The sequence below is a fragment of the Pseudorasbora parva genome, chromosome 13 (assembly GCF_024679245.1).
Source record: "Pseudorasbora parva isolate DD20220531a chromosome 13, ASM2467924v1, whole genome shotgun sequence".
In the NCBI taxonomy this organism is placed as follows: Eukaryota; Metazoa; Chordata; class Actinopteri; order Cypriniformes; family Gobionidae; genus Pseudorasbora; species Pseudorasbora parva.
In genome coordinates, this window is record NC_090184.1 from 2,836,236 (window position 1) to 2,858,335 (window position 22,100).

Sequence of the window (22,100 nt, forward strand, 5' to 3'; positions counted from 1 at the left end):
GTGCGTCTATATATATTCTTATTTTTAAACAGATTTGCCTAATTAAATAATAATAATTAGGATATTATTTTCCTATTAAATTACTACCTGTGACGGTAAACATTTGAAATGGGCCGCAGTAATTAAAATAACCACAATATTATGTTCACCTCATGTAAATAAGAGTATGTATTCACTTATTTCTGCTCATTTCCATATTTTTAAAATTACAACGTATTTTCCTAATTTTAAACAGACATAAATAAATAATTAATATTTTCCTATTATTAAATTAAATATGAACTTATTTTTATTAAACCAAGCATATGACATGTTATTTACAGCAGACAATCATGATATTGAGCACAAAACCCGTGAATAAATCACCATCCGATTGCACAAGTTTATCACTGAGGTGGCAGCACATTTATTATTACGGACGTCCACATGAGAGACAATTACAGTACGAATTTTAGAGTACCAAAAAAGTGATTACTTTGAATTTTCATATAATTTATTTAAACATTAGTGTAAACTGTTTAATGTAAACAATTCTACTCATAATGTTCATTTTTTAATCATTTGTAAAATATGTATTTTATATAAAATAAAAAATATTTAGTACAATATTTTTCATTTACAGTTCATTTAAACGTCCATAATTTTTTTTTTACACTTTCATATTTTGAATTGCTTTCACTTCAGCAATAATATGCCACGTGTGTTCTTTAAAACAAGACCAAACTTAATATTCCAATGCATTCTTGAATTACAGACATTTAAGTTTGGATAGTGCATTTTCATGTCTATTCTCAAAAGTTAAGGGGTGTTAAGGATAAGGGGTAAAAACTATATATATATATATATATATTTTTTTTTTTTTATTATTATTATTATTATTATTATTATTATTTTTAAAGGTAATTGGATCTATTTATCTGACAATTAAGGGAGAGAATTCTCAGAATTGTGAGATAGTCACAATCCCCGCTTTTATTTTCATATTTATAGGCGGAAACAAGCTTCCATGAAACTCAATGCCGTGATTGTGGAGGAAATGCTTGTTACATGCAAACAGCTTTGAGGTATCGCTAGTTGATGGCCAACCAACCACCGGCAGTCAGAGACTAGCCCTGGCAGCATCGCGGGGAAAGCCATGCAACACACCCGAACCTTTACACCAGGGAAACAAACACTTACGACCCATGATCATAAACTCCTCTCATCTACTCCGTGAACACGCAGACTGTCACTTCTGTCATTTGAAAGAACCACGTGCTGTCATGAATAATTAAGAGACGGTGTCTTCTCATGGGATAAGAAAACTCAGGAAGTCGAAAATAGGGTGAAAAACATAAAAATGTACCTGATTCACCTTTTAATTAAATCTAACAGATGCTAACATTATGTTCAATACACATACCTCCTTTAAAATCTCAAAGATTTAGCTATAGGGTTTCATGACCCTTTAAAAACAGGGGGTGAAAACTTTTGAACAGGATGACGTGTACATTGCTCTAATTTTGTTTAAGATCATATTTTTAAGTTAGCACTTCTCTTCAAAAGCTAACTACTACTTGTGTCACAGAAGAAAAGATATGTACAAAACATTTACACCCCCCTTAATGCACGGTTTCTTCTTCTTGAGCAGGATTTCTTTAATTTTTTTCTAAGATTGTCTGCATTTATTGCTTCAAAAATATTCAACGAAATACATTACAAATGACTTTTTGATGCATGCATTTTGTAATCTGTAGGGAATTACATTTTAAAAGAAACCTTCCCAACCCAGTGTAAAGGCTTGGACTCTTTTCTCTGTGAAGACCACAGAACTTGTTTGGGAGTTTGATGCTAATCTGTGCTTTAACAGTCATATTTCTGATGTTTGTATTCAGCCTTTTCTTCCCAATAAAGGTTGCTGATCTAAAATATATGCGCTCTGTTTTTGATGCTGAAACACAAGTTCTTGCATTAATGATCTCATGACTATTGTCTAAGATTACTGTAATGCACTAATAGGACAAGTTAAAAAAATTAGCTTCAAACTGTAGCAGCAAGAGTGCTTACCAGAACCGACAAAGACAATCATATCAACCCAATTTCATCAACACTTCATTTTAAAATTCTTCTCATGTACATATAAATGTCAGGTTTGGGTGAAGGGATGAGGCGAGGACTCAAGAAGCAGAAAAATGGGCTTTTATTTGTTATATATACACACAAACTACCCCGTGGGGGAAAACCGGACCGGTCAGCTTGACTTGGCAGGACACGACATGGCTTCAGGGATCAAGACACAAGGGGTGCATGACAACGAACTGGCACAGGACTGCAAACACAAGGAGAATAAAGGCAGCAGCAAACAAGGCAGGTAATGGGGGAGGACGGGTGGGGCAATAATCAGATAACAAGGTGGGAGGGTTAGACAGCAGAGCACATGGCACACAGAAACAAACATGACCCGAACATGCAGCCAATGAGAGCTCTCGCCGACTGAGACACACAAAACATGACAACATTAAAACACACGGCCGAAGTGACAGCTAATCTATATTCTAAACTAGGGCTGGGCGATACGACCAAAGTCTCAGATCTCGATAACGATATCACAATATAGAACATTTTCTGTTAAGTCAGTATATATTAGGGATGTCAATTTACGCAAATTCCCATGATCGATCGTCATTTAAATGAACACTCAATTAACCGATTAAAGGTGGGGTAAGTTTTATTTAAAAAATGCTTTATAAAAGTGTCTCAGGCCGAGTACCAAAACAAAATTGTTGCCAATCAGCAGTAAGGGGCGTGTCTAATAATGATGAGGAGAAGAGAGAGTGAGCCAATCAGCAGTAAGGGGCGTGTCTAATAATGATGGGGAGAAGAGAGAGTGAGCCAATCAGCAGTAAGGGGCGTATCTAATAATGATGAGGAGAAGAGAGAGTGAGCCAATCAGCAGTAAGGGGCGTGTCTAATAATGATGAGGAGAAGAGAGAGTGAGCCAATCAGCAGTAAGGGGCGTGTCTAATAATGATGGGGAGAAGAGAGAGTGAGCCAATCAGCAGTAAGGGGCGTGTCTAACAATGATGGGGAGAAGAGAGAGTGAGCCAATCAGCAGTAAGGGGCGTGTCTAATAATGATGAGGAGAAGAGAGAGTGAGCCAATCAGCAGTAAGGGGCGTGTCTAATAATGATGAGGAGAAGAGAGAGTGAGCCAATCAGCAGTAAGGGGCGTGTCTAATAATGATGGGGAGAAGAGAGAGTCAACCAATCAGCAGTTAGGGGCGTATCTAATAATGATGGGGAGAAGAGAGAGTGAGCCAATCAGCAGTAAGGGGCGTATCTAATAATGATGAGGAGAAGAGCGAGTGAGCCAATCAGCAGTAAGGGGCGTACCTAATAATGATGGGGAGAAGAGAGAGTGAGCCAATTAGCAGTAAGGGGCGTATCTAATAATGATGGGGAGAAGAGAGAGTGAGCCAATCAGCAGTAAGGGGCGTATCTAATAATGATGGGGAGAAGAGAGAGTGAGCCAATCAGCAGTAAGGGGCGTGTCTAATAATGATGGGGAAAAGAGAGAGTGAGCCAATCAGCAGTAAGGGGCGTATCTAATAATGATGGGGAGAAGAGAGAGTGAGCCAATCAGCAGTAAGGGGCGTATCTAATAATGATGAGGAGAAGAGAGAGTGACCCAATCAGCAGTAAGGGGCGTATCTAATAATGATGGGGAGAAGAGAGAGTGAGCCAATCAGCAGTAAGGGGCGTATCTAATTATGATGAGGAGAAGAGAGAGTGAGCCAATCAGCAGTAAGGGGCGTGCCTAATAATGATGGGGAAAAGAGAAAGTGAGCCAATCAGCAGTAAGGGGCGTATCTAATAATGATGGGGAGAAGAGAGAGTGAGCCAATTAGCAGTAAGGGGCGTATCTAATAATGATGAGGAGAAGAGAGAGTGAGCCAATCAGCAGTAAGGGGCGTACCAAATAATGATGGGGAGAAGAGAGTGAGCCAATTAGCAGTAAGGGGCGTATCTAATAATGATGGGGAGAAGAGAGAGTGAGCCAATTAGCAGTAAGGGGCGTATCTAATAATGATGGGGAGAAGAGAGAGTGAGCCAATGAGCAGTAAGGGGCGTATCTAATAATGATGGGGAGAAGAGAGAGTGAGGCAATCAGCAGTAAGGGGCGTATCTAATAATGATGGGGAGAAGAGAGAGTGAGCCAATTAGCAGTAAGGGGCGTATCTAATAATGATGGGGAGAAGAGAGAGTGAGGCAATCAGCAGTAAGGGGCGTATCTAATAATGATGGGGAGAAGAGAGAGTGAGCCAATCAGCAGTAAGAGGCGTGTCTAATAATGATGGGGAGAAGAGAGAGTGAGCCAATCAGCAGTAAGGGGCGTATCTAATAATGATGAGGAGAAGAGAGAGTGAGCCAATCAGCAGTAAGGGGCGTGTCTAATAATGATGGGGAAAAGAGAGAGTGAGCCAATCAGCAGTAAGGGGCGTATCTAATAATGATGGGGAGAAGAGAGAGTGAGCCAATCAGCAGTAAGCGGCGTATCTAATAATGATGAGGAGAAGAGAGTGTGAGCCAATCAGCAGTAAGGGGCGTACCTAATAATTATGGGGAGAAGAGAGTGAGCCAATTAGCAGTAAGGGGCGTATCTAATAATGATGGGGAGAAGAGAGAGTGAGCCAATGAGCAGTAAGGGGCGTATCTAATAATGATAGGGAGAAGAGAGAGTGAGGCAATCAGCAGTAAGGGGCGTGTCTAATAATGATGGGGAGAAGAGAGAGTCCATCAATCAGCAGTAAGGGGCGTATCTAATAATGATGAGGAGAAGAGAGAGTGAGCCAATCAGCAGTAAGGGGCGTGTCTAATAATGATGGGGAGAAGAGAGAGTCAACCAATCAGCAGTAAGGGGCGTATCTAATAATGATGGGGAGAAGAGAGAGTGAGCCAATTAGCAGTAAGGGGTGTATCTAATAATGATGGGGAGAAGAGAGAGTGAGCCAATCAGCAGAAAGGGGTGTGTCTACTAATGACGGTGAGAAGAGAGAGTGAGCTAATCAGCAGTAAGGGGTGTGTCTAATAATGATGGTGAGAAGAGAGAGAGCCAATCAGCAGTAAGGGATGTGTCTAATAATGATGGTGAGAAGAGAGAGTGAGCCAATCAGCAGTAAGGGGTGTGTCTAATAATGATGGGGAAAAGAGAGTGAGCCAATCAGCAGTAAGGGGTGTGTCTAATAATGATGGAGAGAAGAGAGTGAGCCAATCAGCAGTAAGGGGTGTGTCTTCTAATGATGGTGAGAAGAGAGAGAGCCAATCAGCAGTAAGGGGTGTGTCTACTAATGATGGTGAGAAGAGAGAGTGAGCCAATTAGCAGTAAGGGGTGTGTCTAATAATGATGGGGAGAAGAGAGAGTGAGCCAATCAGCAGAAAGGGGTGTGTCTACTAATGACGGTGAGAAGAGAGAGTGAGCTAATCAGCAGTAAGGGGTGTGTCTAATAATGATGGTGAGAAGAGAGAGAGCCAATCAGCAGTAAGGGATGTGTCTAATAATGATGGTGAGAAGAGAGAGTGAGCCAATCAGCAGTAAGGGGTGTGTCTAATAATGATGGGGAAAAGAGAGTGAGCCAATCAGCAGTAAGGGGTGTGTCTAATAATGATGGAGAGAAGAGAGTGAGCCAATCAGCAGTAAGGGGTGTGTCTTCTAATGATGGTGAGAAGAGAGAGAGCCAATCAGCAGTAAGGGGTGTGTCTACTAATGATGGAGAGAAGAGAGTGAGCCAATCAGCAGTAAGGGGTGTGTCTTCTAATGATGGTGAGAAGAGAGAGAGCCAATCAGCAGTAAGGGGTGTGTCTACTAATGATGGTGAGAAGAGAGAGAGCCAATCAGCAGTAAGGGGTGTGTCTACTAATGATGGTGAGAAGAGAGAGTGAGCCAATTAGCAGTAAGGGGTGCAGCAGGTTTAGCACAGCAAAGCAGACTCGGTGCAGAAACAATCGCGGCACTTCGCACTGACGGACCGACAATCTGTTAACTGTAATCTGTTAACATGGGTACGGAAAAAACACGCACCGCTAACAGAGTAGAGCTGTGTGTGAAACGGGCAGGTGTCGCTTCAGATAGCCATGCTCGATGTAATGCCACTTTCACACGGCTTTCTCATGCTGCCGCAGTAACGTTACCTACATACTGTTATAGTTTTGATGACATCTTACAGAAGGCTGCGAATGCATGACCCTGCTTAATCGATGATCAATACGCTTAATTGATTATCGACAATTAATCGACCGTTGATTAAACGTTAACATACCTAGTTTATATATATTGAGTAGATACTCAAAAATGTACTTATTCATTATTTTTCTCTCTTTATTTAGAGTTTGTCATTTAATCATTCAGTTTAAACGAAATAAGAAATGTATTTCAATGAATCATGAAATGGCCCTGATCATGATCATTTTAAACACTTCTATCACTGACAACAGTAGTCCGGCCAGGATATTGTCATTTTAAAGTTGTTGTTGCAGCGCTCAGCTGATGTTGATGATGTCATGTTGTGTTTTGGCCTGAAGCTCCGCCCTCCACCTGTCGACCAATCACGAGTCAGTAGTGTTTCTGCATCCGGGTTGCCAGATCTGCTCCAGTTACCACAGCTACAGATCTACAAATGTTCTTGCCAGTTTGAACATTCAAGTGATTTCACACTATTCAATAACATCAATATGGAAAACATGGCGCTTCGGTGCTCGCGAGCTGTTTTCTGTGACAGAGCAGAGTCGACCAGATCACTTTCACTTGCCACTTCACTAAGCTTTGTCCATTTTATGTTTTAACGCTTGCCAGTTTGGACATTCAAGCGATTTTAGACCATCGGATGTATCATTAAATTGAGCTCTTGCGCTGATGCATTGTGGTAAACGAACACAGACACTCGTTGTTATTCACGTTTCTGCCTGCATCCTTGCGGTGGCGTGTACGATTGCAGTCATCCAAATGATGAAAAAGTTTTGCCGTAAAAAATGTATTTTGCGACATTAAGAAATAAACGATAGAGCATAATATGAAACAATAGACTTTTTATTTCACCCATCCGATTTATATCATTATATCGCACAGCCCTATGCTAAAACATGCTAACAATATGCTAATTAACGCTTACAAATGCTAAATCAAGCTAATCATCCTAACAACAGTCGAACAATGTGATAAAACATGCAAGCAAATGTTAAATCATGCTAGCAAAATGTTAAATCATGCTAGAAATATGCTAATTATGATAAATTATTATATTATAACCTTTATTTTACCAGGAAAAATAAGCACATTGAGATTAAAAATCACTTTTACAAGAGCGCCCTTGCCATCAGTGACATCAACAAATCTCACGTGGGTTTAACAGAAAACATTCATACATATTTACAAAAAAAAAAAACAATAAATAAAATAAAAAAATTACAAAACTAGTCAAAAACATCTACAGACCGATGTTTCTGTCTCCAAATCATTTACCATCACTTTAAAAAAAAAAAGTTAAATAATGCAAGCACCATGCTAATCATCCTAACAACATGCTAGCAAACGTGTTAAATCACGTTAGCAACATGCTAATCATCCTAACAAACATGCTAACAACATTTAATCATGTCAACAAATGTTAAATCATGCTAGAAATCCACTATATAATGCTAGAATCATGCAAGCAGCATGCTAATCATGCTATCAACATGTTAAATCATGTTATCAGCATACTAATCAAGTTAACAAAAACAGCTAAATAATGCTAGCACCATGTTAGTTAAACAAGATGTTAAATAATGGTAGCGATTCGCTAAATCACAAAAGCCACATGCTGTTTCAAATCACGCTACCGACATGTTAAATCATGCTAGTAAGAGGCATCCCAGCAATGAGTTAATTAATGTTAATAATGTGCTAAATTATAATAGCAGCATGTTAGCAACAGGCTAATTCATGTTAGAAACATCACACATGACAGACGGTTCTATTTTTCTGACAGACAATTTTTCCTTTAAAACATTCAAACTTGAAACTATTTTAAACTTCAAAAGGAAAAACTTCCAAGCTTTTTAAACTTTCTTGTCAGGCTTTCTGAAGCCAACTTCAATGTTTGTCTTGACAAATATTGTTTTTTTTATCTAGTTAGTTTTGTGACCTCGCACAACATCACATTCACTATGGATCTAGGACAGATCTCCTGCCCATTGATAGATCCTAAAATATCAAAAAGCACAATTCTGGCACTGTTTGGGACACACATTTTAAGTCTAGCCTAAGACTTTTTTTTTTGTTTTTTGTCTGATAAATTAATTTACACCTCACAGCTCATGGTTATGCTGCATTATTGAGGTCCATTGGAAGCATCCAGTCAATGGCTTCTAATGCAGCTTCACTACATCTAGTCTTTGTCCTTCTCTTGTCACATCACTCACCTCTGAAACTTGCTCAGTGCTCAATATCTGCTGAGCCAGCACCTCCATATTGGTCATCATGGTGATGCAAGGTCATTAGAAACATCTGATTGGACGAGATCCGCATCTGCCAACAACACCTCCACCTATGAGCCAATCAAATATAGATGATCAAGCATAGCCAAATATGTTTTGCAAGCACAATATAATTTTACATGCAAGACTTGGAAATACTCCTTTAGACAGACTGTAAATATCTGCATATAAATAGCATATATATATATATATATATATATATATATATATATATATATATATATATATATATATATATATATATCTGTTTACAGAAATAGAAAATCTGTTTATCCGTTTAAAATCTGTTTGAATAGATCATATCTTTAATTTCAGCACAGAGATTAACATAACCAATATTTAAAAACTGCTGTAAATATATTCTATACTAGTTCATGTTAATTACAGTGTCGTTAACGTTTACAACCATCTTGCAAAGTGTCTTAATGGTCCATTTCACCAAGCAGGACCTGTTTTTTTTTGTTTTGCTTGTTTGTATGACCGCACAATTTTGTGCTTATTTTAATATAACTAGTAATAATTATTGCTTTTTTTTTTTTTTTTACAAAATAAGAAAAATTACTGTTACATTCAGGGCTCGCCATTAAAGGTGCAATATGCAACTTTTGTCCACTGGAGGGCGCCTATTCTAAACGGCTCGCGAGTACCGGGACTTTTATTATGACGGGACGGGACACAGTCGCCGGGCGCCCCGCACTTCCGCACCTTTAAGCCTTTTCGTGTACTTGTCCTTCAGACAAGTAAATCGGTCATTCATTTGTCCAGAAAAAAATTGGAAAATATAATTGTACATATATAGTGATGTAAATATAATTTATTCTGAAGCATTATTCTCAACAGTGTTCAGGCAACTTTGACATATTAGTGATATTTTAACCTTTATAAAGGGCATTTTCCCCTAAATCCCCCTAAAATTTTAAAATCTAAAATGAAAGTTAAAGAATATATTAAATTAGAATAAGACGACACTATAGGGCTGTTACCAATCAAATTAAATAATTAACACTAAAAAAATGACAACTGCATTAAATGTTATGAGATTATTCTGAATTAACAAATAAGAAATGTTGGCAAGAATCAGTAGGTGGCGGCAGGTGACCGTCTTAATGAGTGAGTCATTGATTCGAACAGCTGATTCGTTCAGGAATGAGGAAGTTGTTTATGAACGATTCATTGGCTGCGTCCGAAACTTGAAAAATGCTGCCTTCGGAGGTCACATTTGAAGGGAGGAAGGCATCAAGCCACGTCCGAATCTAATGTTTGCTTCCCGTCTCCTGAGATATCTTCATCTGATCGATTTTGGAAGGCAGCATATATGTATACAATGCTGCCTTTGATATAGGGCTGTGCAATATATCGAAATATCGCAAATGTACATATCACAATATGCATAACGCAACTGCACACAATATCTGAATTATTTTAATAGGCTACTTCACCTTTGTGAAAAGTGTACGTTTTAGGTTGACGCATATAGCAGAGAATAGACTGGGCACATGACTTACTTATGCGACTTGCTTGACATTAAAAGAGTTATTAAAAGCAATAACTTGTGAAAACAACTCCTTGCAGTCTCACGCTGTCTGCTGTCTGACACAGACACACAGACACACACACACCGAAGCGTGCACACAAGCCGCCTCTCTAAAAGCGTGTGATTCCAGTTGTCAGTTCTGTTGTTTCTTGTTACACACTCCAACTGTCAAATACACACACAGTTATGTGGGGCTGCAGTGGCTCAGTGGTTCATGTAGGTTGTCTACAAACCGGAAGGTTGGTGGTTCAATCCCCGGTTCCACCTGACCAAGTGTCGAAGTGTCCATGAGCAAGACACCTAACCCCAGCTGCTCCCGACGAGCTGGATGGCTCCTTACATGGCTGACATCGCCGTCGGTGTATGAATGGGTGAATGTGAGGCAAAATGCAAAGCGCTTTGGATAAAAGCGCTATATAAATGCAGTCCATTTACATTTACCATTTATGTCAAAAGGGCTGTCTTGATGAGTATAAATGTAAACACAGTCGGTTATGCTTTAAGTGAAGGATAGCAGTTGGAAAACGAAGACGAACGTGTGTCAATAGGATCTGTGCATTAGCTCTTAAAGTGACAGTAAACCTGCCGCTGTCTGTCAAACAACAAAAGAAAAAGAGAAAATCACTCACTGCTCTTGACTGAATAACCTTTGTAGCTTTATTATATATCAGTGTATATTTAATTAATGTGAAGTTTAAAATTTTTTAATTAATGTTTAGTTTCCTATTTTTAATAACAAAAAAATCATTTTCCATCCCTAGTTCAGGTTTCTTTGTTTACCTGGATGTTCTTGATGTTAAGTTTTAGGTAGGGGTGTCCAGGGTTAACCGATTAACCGTTAACAATTGCGTAACCGAGTGAAACATTTTGCTCTGTTAAGTGGCGTCAATGACGTGCTTTGAATTTAGTTGTAATATATTTTTGCACCACTAGAGACTGCCAGAGCGCTCCCAGACATTTATAATATCCACAAGAAGAAGTCATGACCAGCTTTCTAACATGAAGCGGGCAAAGAAAAGTACAGCGTGGAAGCACTTTAAAATTGAGAGTGACGGGGCAAAATGCAAGTATTGCAATGCAGTGCTTACCGCATTTTTCAGGCTATAAGTCGCTCCGGAGTATAAGTCGCATCAATCAAAAAATGCATCATGAAGAGGAAAATAACATACGTCGCACTGGACACATAAGTCGCATTAGGGCAGAAGCAGAGCGGGAGCCGCGCGCGCTGTGCATAACGGATCAGAAGAAAGAAAGTTTGAAGTGAGAAACATGTGAGGGACTAGCGATAAAGCAGACGTTACTTTAACTGTAATGAAGAAAACAAAAAAAGCTAATCGCGGACTGAAAGCAAGATGGCCAGAGCTGAAGGAACGAGTCCACAGATGCTTGAACTCTCTGCCGGTGTCATGACAAATCCTGTCCCCCTGTGAAATCGTGTCCGCTGGTAGCGGTTTTAAATGCCTGATCAAAAGTTGTTATACATGGTTCTGGACAATTAATTGTTTGAAAATAACTAAATAATAAACTAATAAACTATTAATTCATTGCCATAATAAGTACACACGTAAAACATTTATTCAAAATATTTAATTGATTGCTATAATGGGAGCAAAAACATGTTCTGAATTATATACTTATATAAGCACTTATAGCTTCAGTTATATACTACTAATACATGAAACATATGCTTTGTAAGACATTAAAGACTATTTTAACACAATTTAAACAGCAAAAATCAAAACGCGATTGTGTAAGAATTGTAATCAGGCTCTGAACAGATTACCTATTAAAATTTCTTTCAGCCAATAGAATCGCTCTTGGGGTCCTTGCGGACACGATTTCACAGGGGGACAGGATTTTTCATGACACCGGGAGAGGCTCAGCCGCGCGAGTCAAACGCTGTGTGAATCGCTCTCGGCTGCATATTTTACTACATGCCCTAATCATGCAGGCGCCCTCGCGGCCACTTGCATTGCTCGTGAACTGCAGCGCATCTCATCCTAATTTAACGAAACTCAGCGTACGCCTCACAGAAATAGGCTACTCTCTGATTATGTAGTCCATAATGTGCATTTCTCTCTATAGGCGCGTTCACTACGGAGATGGCGGTCGTCAAATTAATAAACTAATAATAACCCTGACGCACACTATGGTTAACCGAGTATTAACCGCTAAGGGCCTCGGTTAACGGTTAATGAAAAACTTGAAAACGTGCAGCCCTAGTTTTAGGTTGATATTACTATACATTACCAAGTCAAGTAAAGCATTTTTGGTATTTAAATATTTGCATTACATTTTCTTGTTTGTTTACATTGGTGTTAAAATTATAATGTCAAATTTGTGACATACATTTTTGTTGTAGCGACATGTTATTCTCCCAAAAAGAATGTGAAACACATAAATTGTATTCTGTTTTTAAATGTTTTTTTTAAATAAAATTTAAATAGATTTTACACACTAATAGCAAATTGCAACAAGGCATCGCATTTTTCTTCAATATCGCACAGTCCTACTTTGATATCCCACAATCCTGTGCTTTCCATTCAGTGACAGTTGAGCTGGGGAAAAAGATGTCATCCGAAAGTTGCGTTTGCTGGTCAGTTTGTGTGTAAATGTAATTTTTTTAACCAATATTTTCCACTTCTGGTGTCATTTCTAGCGAGAAATTACTAATGTAGTAATTAAATGTGTTTAGCTCTCACCAAAGCTCTCTCTATTTTGCTGTAGATCTTTGAATTGTTACGCTCCATTAGAAGTCTGTCTGAAATCAGTTTTGTGAGGTGCCTTCATACACAAAACACTGCCTTCAAGCCATTGCCACAGGCTATGTCTACACTAATCCGGATCAAATTAAAAACTGAGTTTTTGTCTAAAAACGCTCCGCGTCCACACTATCATTTTCAATCGTTTTCCAAATAATGTTCATCTACGCTGAAACGTCTGAAAAATCCAAGACGCTTCGACTTGCGTCATTTCCGCTACTCTTTATTTACTCTTTGAAATTTTGCGGCAATGTCGAGAAAAGGCAGGAGTTTTTTAACAGTATGTACTCTGACATTAATATTTAACAAGGCTGTCAAAACAGAAAGCATACAAAACAACTGCTGTACAATGTCGTTCACCATCTTGGGTGAATTGGTCACATGACTGCATCACATGGCTAAAAATGCATCATTGTATTAAAAAGCCTCCGTTTTCACAGTCCACACTACGACGCGAAGACGCCGTTTTCAAATGTATCCGCTTTGGAGAGCGTTTTCAAAACGATACGTTTTCATTGACTTAAAATGCTGTCTCAGTGTGGACGGAAGGCCAAAACGGAGAGAAAAATATATGTTTTCAAATGAAAACGTATTAGTGTGGACATGGCCTCATAAGGCAGCGAGGCAACAGTCAGCTGTCTAGGTTTTTGGACGCAGCAATTGACTCTACCTATTTGTTCAAACCACTGAATCATTTAATGAAACATGGCTGAGTGTTGCTGTGAAATGTGCTGTGGTTCTTCTGTGATCTTGGAACAATTTTCGCTGCTGAAACAGAACAAAAACAGTCAATATTCTGTTTAAAATGTAAGTGACTTAGCGTTAATTACTTGTGTCATATGAAATCAGTGTAATTTTCAGTCGTGATGCTATTCAGCACTCTTGGTCGCGTGATGTTGCTTAACTGTATCGTGAGTTATAAAGATTTTTTACGCAGCATGTTAACTGAGTTTCTCTGTGTGAGCGGCGCACATTTGTTGCGATTTCTCCTTGAGAGGCTGTGCGAGCCTCAACAGCACCACCTGGTTACCGTCAGTTCATTATTTATACATATTATTATCCACTAGTGTTGGGCGATATGCCTAATTTTCCAATCGTCATATCGTCAGCCTGTGAGATCGCGATACACGATATTATCGCGTCGGGGCGGAGCAATCAGTGGCGTTACTTTGTTTTAAAAAGTGGGTGGGACAGTCTCACGAAAATGCGTATAAATATTACGAGTGTGCAATCTCGTGGAATGTATACGTCAAAATGAGCTTTGGCTTACAAATTGTAGGCTACACAGTTTTTTTGTGTGCATATGATACACACTTTATGGCGTATTATAAGGGGATGCATCTAAACACAATATAGCGTTAGTGTCCAGATTTTTCACGTGAATAAAGGCATAGATTTGCACACTTTAAATCCTCGCATTTTTTTCTCATTAAAACCGAATATCATCAGTGATTGTACATGAAGAGCAGGGACAGTTTTTGTGCATTTTGTTTCGTGATTTTACCGGAACAAATAAAAAAGTTAGATTAAAGTGCTCTGCACATGCACGAGCCATTAGAGAAATCTGCACCACTGAAAACAGCAACGAGCGCCAGATCGCCTCTTATTTAACAAACGAAATTATGCTCTTCTAGTTAACCAGATGTGTTGTGTTTGTATTAGTTAGGTTCATCCGTGAAGCAATCCGTGTGCAACTGGTCCGCTGTTGCATACCACAAACACAGCATTTATTCATTATTTTTTATTTAAAATCCAAAAGTTTTTACTGAACATGGCTCGTCAGAATTGCAATTCTCTTTGTTTACTCTTCTAAGTCAGGTTAACGTACTAGCCAACATAAACAGCATTTTATTCAATTCATTTATTCATATTTAGATTTAGCTCACACAAGTGGCAAAACATTTAAACATAGGTTATAGCCTAAATCACAAACATTTTAAATTAGAAACTTACAATAGGCTATTCAAAAACAGCCGACTCTCGTCTTTTCTTTCGTTTTTAAACCTTTTAAAGGAAATCCTGCAGTGTGGTTTCCTTGCTTAACTTGAGAAAAAAAGCCATGTGTTGACTTTGAAACAAGAGTAGGCCTATATTTTAAATTATCTGTGGTTAAATTACTAGATTTTCGTGTCAGTACATGTTTATTTTAATGCGAACAATGTTCTGTCGCTTTAATGCAGCAACGCAGCGCAGCGCAGCAAAGAATAGACTCGGTACGAAAACGATCCGTGCACTGCTGCAGACTAGGGCTGGGATAAACGATTATTTTTTAAACGATTAATCTAGCGATTATTTTTTCGATGCATCGGTTAATCTAACGATTAATTTTCCTGTCCGATTCGGTTACGATTCGATTCGATTATCGATTATCTCCCCATTAATTGCCTAATAGCAATTTACACATGTTGATTTAATTCTCTGAATAAAAAAAACGAATTCCTTAACATTGCAATATATTTAATATTTTTAAAATTCCAAAGTAAAAGACTATACAAGAACAATGCATTCAATAAAATCATAAAGTGCACACACACACACACACACACACAAATAAATAAATAGCTAAGTATAAAACAACAACAAAAACACAATATACGATTTTTCTATGTATGCAACTCAATCTACAGGCTATGCCCATCGATTAAATATTAACAAGTTGGTTAATCAAATCCGGGGACACTGAAGCATGCCGTGAGCGTCTCGGCTGCGTGGCGTTTTTGTTTCGGCTCCCACGTAAACAGGTTAACAGGTAAACAGTGGAGTTTGCACACTGCCTGTGCCGTCAATATCATAGATATATGGTCAGTAGGCTACTGCCGACGTTGTCTTTGCTGTATCAGTAGGCTATTTATGTTTAACATTAAGTATAGGGCTTCCCTCCGCATCAATAGCAGCAACAGTGCCGCCGCGTCAGACACGCTTCTAGTTTGCAGACTTGCAGAGGCAGAGAAAACGCCACACAGCCCCGTGGATGACACGTAACAGAAACGCCAAGCGCATCCGCGGCATGACAGTGAAAACAGTAGAGTGCCTTACGGGCGTCAATATTCCGTTTAAAACCTGAATAGTCCTTGGATGAAACTGTGCTCACTTAGAGGATGGACACCCTCGGTCACATCAGCGCGATTAGACAGTGAACATTTTAAATTTAAAACAGCTTATTATGTAGGTATCCAATGTGCCCGATACTTTCACTTGATGCAAACGTTTGTTATTGTGATTAAAATACATAAAATATAACCAAAACATCTGTCTTCCTGTGTGCAGAAATTTGTTTATGTAGCCGTGACAACAAAACGCGTGCATGCGCGCCTGTATTCAGAGCGCCTTGCTCCGTGCGCGCCGCGTGCCAACCCGCAAGCCTTGCACTTCTGAAAGTCTGAGGGGCCACTCGTGTTGCTACCATAGATATTCAAAATAAATAATATACTTAATTACATAATGCTTTATTATGTATATCTATGGTTGCTACTACTCTCCGGCGCCATCATCTTTATTTTGACTCTGACGAATCGACGCGCATATTTTGCGTCGACGTATTTTTTGCGTCGACGTCATCGATGACATCGTTGTCCCAGCCCTACTGCAGACGCAACGCTCTTGGAACGGACTGACGGACAGCATTCGCGTGCAGTGTGAAAGCTGTCATCGGTTAACATGGGTACGGAAAAAAATACGCGCCGCACACGCACTGCAGACGGAGTATGTGTGAAACGGGCTCCATCGGAACGCGTGTTCTGGCAACATAACTCCCCACCGCAACCTTCTCAAACCCGAGAGAGTAAACCAGCTGGTTTTCTTTATACAAAACATTTTTGGGAATAGATACCTGAATTGCATAACAATAATTGTTGTCTTAATTGTTTCTGGCCTTGTGTTTGTTTTAGCAATAAGTTCATTCGAGTAGCCTATACATGAGGTGATTTAATTGTTTTGCCGTTTTATTTGAGTTCTTTCATTGTGTTTTTTATTTATTAAAGCCTATTTCATTATATATTATTTTTAGGCTATCGTCAACCTGGTGTCGCAGCCTGTCTATTTTAATGGACTATTTATTTCTGTAGCCCATACAGTGGGCAAGGGCTAAAACACATATTATTAGAAAATACATTGTCTGCTGACATTTAAGTATTTCACTGCACTTTAACAAGAAATCTTAGCTTAACGGCCAGTGCAATATTTTTTGTTCATTGTTGTTCCGTCGTTTGAAATAAAGCTGCTTTTACTTTTTGACTGATTGCTCTGTTCAAATTTATAGGCTATAGCCTATAATTATAATATAGCAATTTGTTATTGTATTATTATAAGTATAAAATAAATGTACATTTATGAGAAAAAAAAATTGCTTTAGCCTGATGATGATGATGCCGTTTTCGCCGTGGCTTATGTGAATTTGTGAATATAGGGCTAGGTTGATCACCTTGCAATTAAATTCTGAAACTACGTAGTTTTTTAGTCTTTAAAAAAAAAATTTTCACTGAAGAGTAACTCATTTTTACATTTTAAAAGCGTGTGGTGTTGCTCTCGCAGTATATATTTGGCAGCATGTGAGTGCAACACCACGCGCTTTGATGTTGATGTGAATAGTAAGGCTAAGCAGAATAAGTACAATTAATGTAATGATGATGATAATAATAATAATAACTATGATCATAATATTTTCATTTAATAATGATTTTTATTTATTATATTCATGGGGAGCGAGCCAAATACCGCCTTGATATCGCCAACAGCTTCAGCTTTCGGCGATCTCTCTGCTTATCGTCGATACACGATACTATCGTCTATCGGCACAACCCTATTATCCACTATCGATCGCCACTTACAAAATGAATGCAGAATCATTCTGGCATCTTAGTGATATGATATCCCTATTTATTTTTTTTGTTATTGACATTTTAAACAGGATACATTTTCGGTCAGGCAAGTAAAATTATTTTTCACCTGCGCCCCTTCAAAAAATGCACTTTTCCTGGACAAGCATTAATGTCGACTATAATGTCCCTGACTATAAAATAATTCATTGTCCACCTCATAAACACTCGATTGACGATATGAAGCGAGTTATTATTATTAAATGCTGTCTTTTGTTGGACAACAGGTTAATGAGCGCTTCACATGATTAGTTTGTGAAGATGTTTGATGCATGTTGCTTTTCAAACACACATTATCAAACTCAAACTCACAGTGTTTTCAGACGGAGCAGCGTTTACTACGGATCACAGAGCCGCTCTTCGCTAACGCTGTGCATATTTATTTAATTAAAATCACAGCCTATACACTTACATAATCACACAGAAGCCAAATCACGATTTCGGCATGATTTCGATTAATCGTGCCACCCTAGTTTCTACATGATAATAAAAAACTAAAATTTTTGACAAACAGTGATTGCTGAAATTACAAACAAAACAGTCTGGCAATAACAACCGAAATGTGCTTAAAGCCGGTATGAAACTGAAGTTGCACTCATCTTTACTTCCCTATTGTGCCGTATATCTGAGTGAAACAGCTTCACAAACAAGAACAAATGTAGGGCGGGGCTTGATTTTGTCTGTGGGGAATTGATTGGATGTCTGTGGTTTGCTATTGGTGGATCTCATGTGAGTGACAGGTTAACCTGCCAGCCACAAAAATCCAGTAGTTCTCCAGTGGCTCCTAAACCAAAGGGCCCATGTGATTTTTTTTTAAGAATACGATTTAACTTTTCACAACATTTGTATTTATTTATTTATTTGTCAAATTGAAAACAGTAATGAATCTAGTTTCCGCAACAATAATAAATAAATATAATTGTGGCTTTTTATCTAACAATTCTGAATTTATTTCTGGCAAATGAGAGTTTATAACTTGCAATTCTGACTTTATTTCTCAGAAAAGATATAATCAGAATTGCGTGAAAAAACAACCTTTTTCTAAATGCAAGTTTAGATTCCGACACAATTCCGACGGAATCTCACAATTCCGAGTTTATATTATGAAATTGCGAGTTAATAACAAAAATTTGCGATAAATTTTCCCCAAGAAATTCAGGTAATATAAGTTTTGACTTTTTTTATTGTAATTCTGAGTTTATAAGTTTTTGCGAAAAAGACCGAATTATCAGAAAGAAAGAAAAAAGATTTGTAAATACCTTTTTATTTTTTATTCCGTGGCGAAAACAGGCTTACACAACTGATAACATTTACGTTTATTAAATGCAAAGTCATGGCCAAATTTTTCTAGAAACCATGTTGTATTCAGAATATTGACTGATGACAAAAATAGCTGAATTTTTCATCAATACAATGTAGATTCTGGATAAAATATTTATCCATTTAATGTAACGTTAGGTGTATAAAACTTAAACGTTTATTCTGTAATTTTCTTAGCAGATATTTACCCCCTTTTTTAATGCATTTATTTGTGTGGATGCTTTAAGCTGTCTCTTTCTACACTTACAAATGCCATTATAAATGTATATTTTATTTACGTTTAATAAAAAAAGTACCCTACCGCCTCACAGCGGAAGTCGAGTTCAAAGCACGGAACAAAATGGCGGCTCTGGCGCAAGGCCAATAAAAAACAACAACACGAAGCCTCGGTAAAACGTCCGTTAAAAATAATTAATTAAAAAACATTCGTTATTCCTCGTGGCAGCGATATTCAGGTTAAGTCAGACGACAGCCCAAAAGTAAAGACTAAAATGCATGAACACTGAGGCGAAATCCTCCCCTGAAGGACCCGCGGTGGCAAAGGTAAAAGGGTCGAGTTCATATGTTAGCTCTCAGGCTAACCAGCTAATATATCAAACTGTAGCAACACTATAGGTTAAATTATCTATATATACAGCAGTTGCTGTATTATGAAGAGGAATGTGCCGTGCGATCAGGAGCATGCTAAGCTCGGGTTGGGCTTTTGTTCTGCTTATAGACACACAAGCTAAGTTTTAAGAAGAGCTCTGGCCTGTTTCTCTGCATACACACAAGCCTTTGCACAAATGGTTTTTTTTTTTCTCCACTCGGCCGTTTTGACCAACCGTTGTGCGACATGCAGAAATGAAAAGCTGCTTACCTGTGATATGAACGGACGTGGTTTTTTAACGCTCTCGGATTTATTGCACATTATTTGTTATTGTTTTACTCCAGCGAAAGGTCATAGTTCGTGACCCCGTTTGCCAGCGTGCGAGTTTTTCTTCCTCTCGGGCGCGTGCACGAGCGTCTGGCGCGAGGCGCCGCTGACGTCATCGTGTCTGTCTTCGACACGAGCGCTGATTGGCAGTCTCTTTTAGGCACTGTATTCACAAGGATTTGACATAAGATTTATAGCATGTGAAAATATTAATTTTATATACATACGGTCGGCATTCCTGAACAATGGGCTTAATTCTCCTTTTTATTGGGTCTAGGGGTAAAAAAACGGGCTTCTTGACCTTCATAGACATTAATTGTCATTGCACTCTTTCTTTTTGTCTCCACAAAGGTTATAATTGACTCGGAATAAAATTTAATCTTAATGTTTTCAAATCACAATGAATTTCTTTCCTGTTTTGTGTAAAATTTCTCATTCAATGTGTCGTTCTACATGTAAAACATAATTTTGGACTGATAGCAAGTTTCCTTAGAAAAGTCAAGAGAAAAAACATGAAAAGTGTAAATAAATAAATAAGATTAAAATAAGTAAATGGGTTATATCATATTAACATAAGATAAAACATAAAAAATAAATAATACCATTAAAATAAGTAAATGGATTATATCATATTAACATAAGATAAAATATAAAAAATAAATAAATAAGATTAAAATAAGTAAATGGGTTATATCATATTAACATAAGATAAAATATAAAAAATAAATAAATAAGATTAAAATAAGTAAATGGGTTATATCATATTAACATAAGATAAATAGTAAATAAATTAGCTTATTTCTAAATTAGCTTGAGTTTAGAATTTTTTATTTATTATTTTGAACAAATAAATACATAATTGTGTGTTATATTACCATATGATAAAAATGTAAAAAAAACAAAAAAATAAACTTACATAAATATGTCATATGTGCCAAAAAGCCTAGAGTAAAAATATAAATATACTAATATTAAAATAAGTACATTATCCTAAATAAATGTGCAAAGGTTTGAGAAATACCTATATATATATATATATATATATATATATATATATATATATATATATATATATATATATATATATATATATACATTTATTAAAATAAATCATTGATTCAATGTTAAATTAACATCATAAAATTTTTTTTTTTTTAAAGATTCAAATAAACAAATAAAAATGTACTAATTGTTTTTTTTATTAGTCTATAAAATTAATGGCGGTAATAATTCTACTTTATGAAATGAATGTTTATCAGGAAGGATCGGTAGTTTTGATGAAATATCTTCAAAAGTCATGTCAGTCAAAAGTTATTTGTGAGCGAACGCTACACTCTAAAAACTGCTGGGTTAAAAACAACCCAAGTTGGGTTGAAAATGGACAAACCCAGAAATTGGGTTGTTCAATTCAATGGGATTCAATGTTTTTGACCCAGCAGTTTTTAGAGTGTATATGAAACTTTTCAGAGAGAACGCAGAAGAATTTCAAAAATATATGTGAGCGTTCTGTTAAAAATAATGTTAGTCTGTTAAAAATGTGAACTTAGTCTGTTTGCCTTTTTAAGTTATCGGTACTTAAAAATGTAAGCTAATTCAATGAAGAGACCCCATTAGATCAACGCTAATTAAATTCAGGCAGGATTAGCATAATACACATCCAGCATTATGTTTTTCAATCAGACTGATCTCACTAAATGGTGTATGTATGACACGCCAATCCGTATGCCATTTTGGCGTGCTATCAAGACACATAATCGTTTTTAGTGTGTTTATCAACGCCATTTAATTTTATCCCCCTACACTGCTCCTACCCCTAAACCTACCCATCACACACACACACACACACACACACACACACACACACACACACACACACACACACACACACACACACAATATCATTGATTCAACATTACAGAATATTTTTTACCATCACTTTTGCACCCTCAGTTACTGTTGAAACAATGTTGATATTTCAACAAAAAATCTATTTTAATTTCATTGAATCAACAATGGTGAAATAAAAATGATTATGGTAATGCTATTGAATCAACATTACAGTATGATTAATTCATATTGAAATTAACAAAAATAATCAATATTGTTGAATCAATGTTACACTACGATGTTGATTCTACATTACTGATGTTGACTCAACACTGATATGATGTAAAATAATTGTGG

The 22,100-nt window shown here is 37.4% G+C and overlaps 1 protein-coding gene across 1 annotated transcript in view; it reads right to left on the reverse strand.

Moving 5' to 3' along the window:
• Positions 1-20,135, reverse strand: part of nr2c2 (nuclear receptor subfamily 2, group C, member 2) — a 44,372-nt gene extending 24,237 nt beyond the window's left edge. The window contains 2 exon segments of the mRNA XM_067412945.1: positions 8,436-8,560; positions 19,860-20,135. Coding sequence (XP_067269046.1) covers positions 8,436-8,495 — 60 coding nt within the window. The 5' untranslated portion in view covers positions 8,496-8,560; positions 19,860-20,135.
• Positions 20,136-22,100: the final 1,965 nt, after the last annotated feature.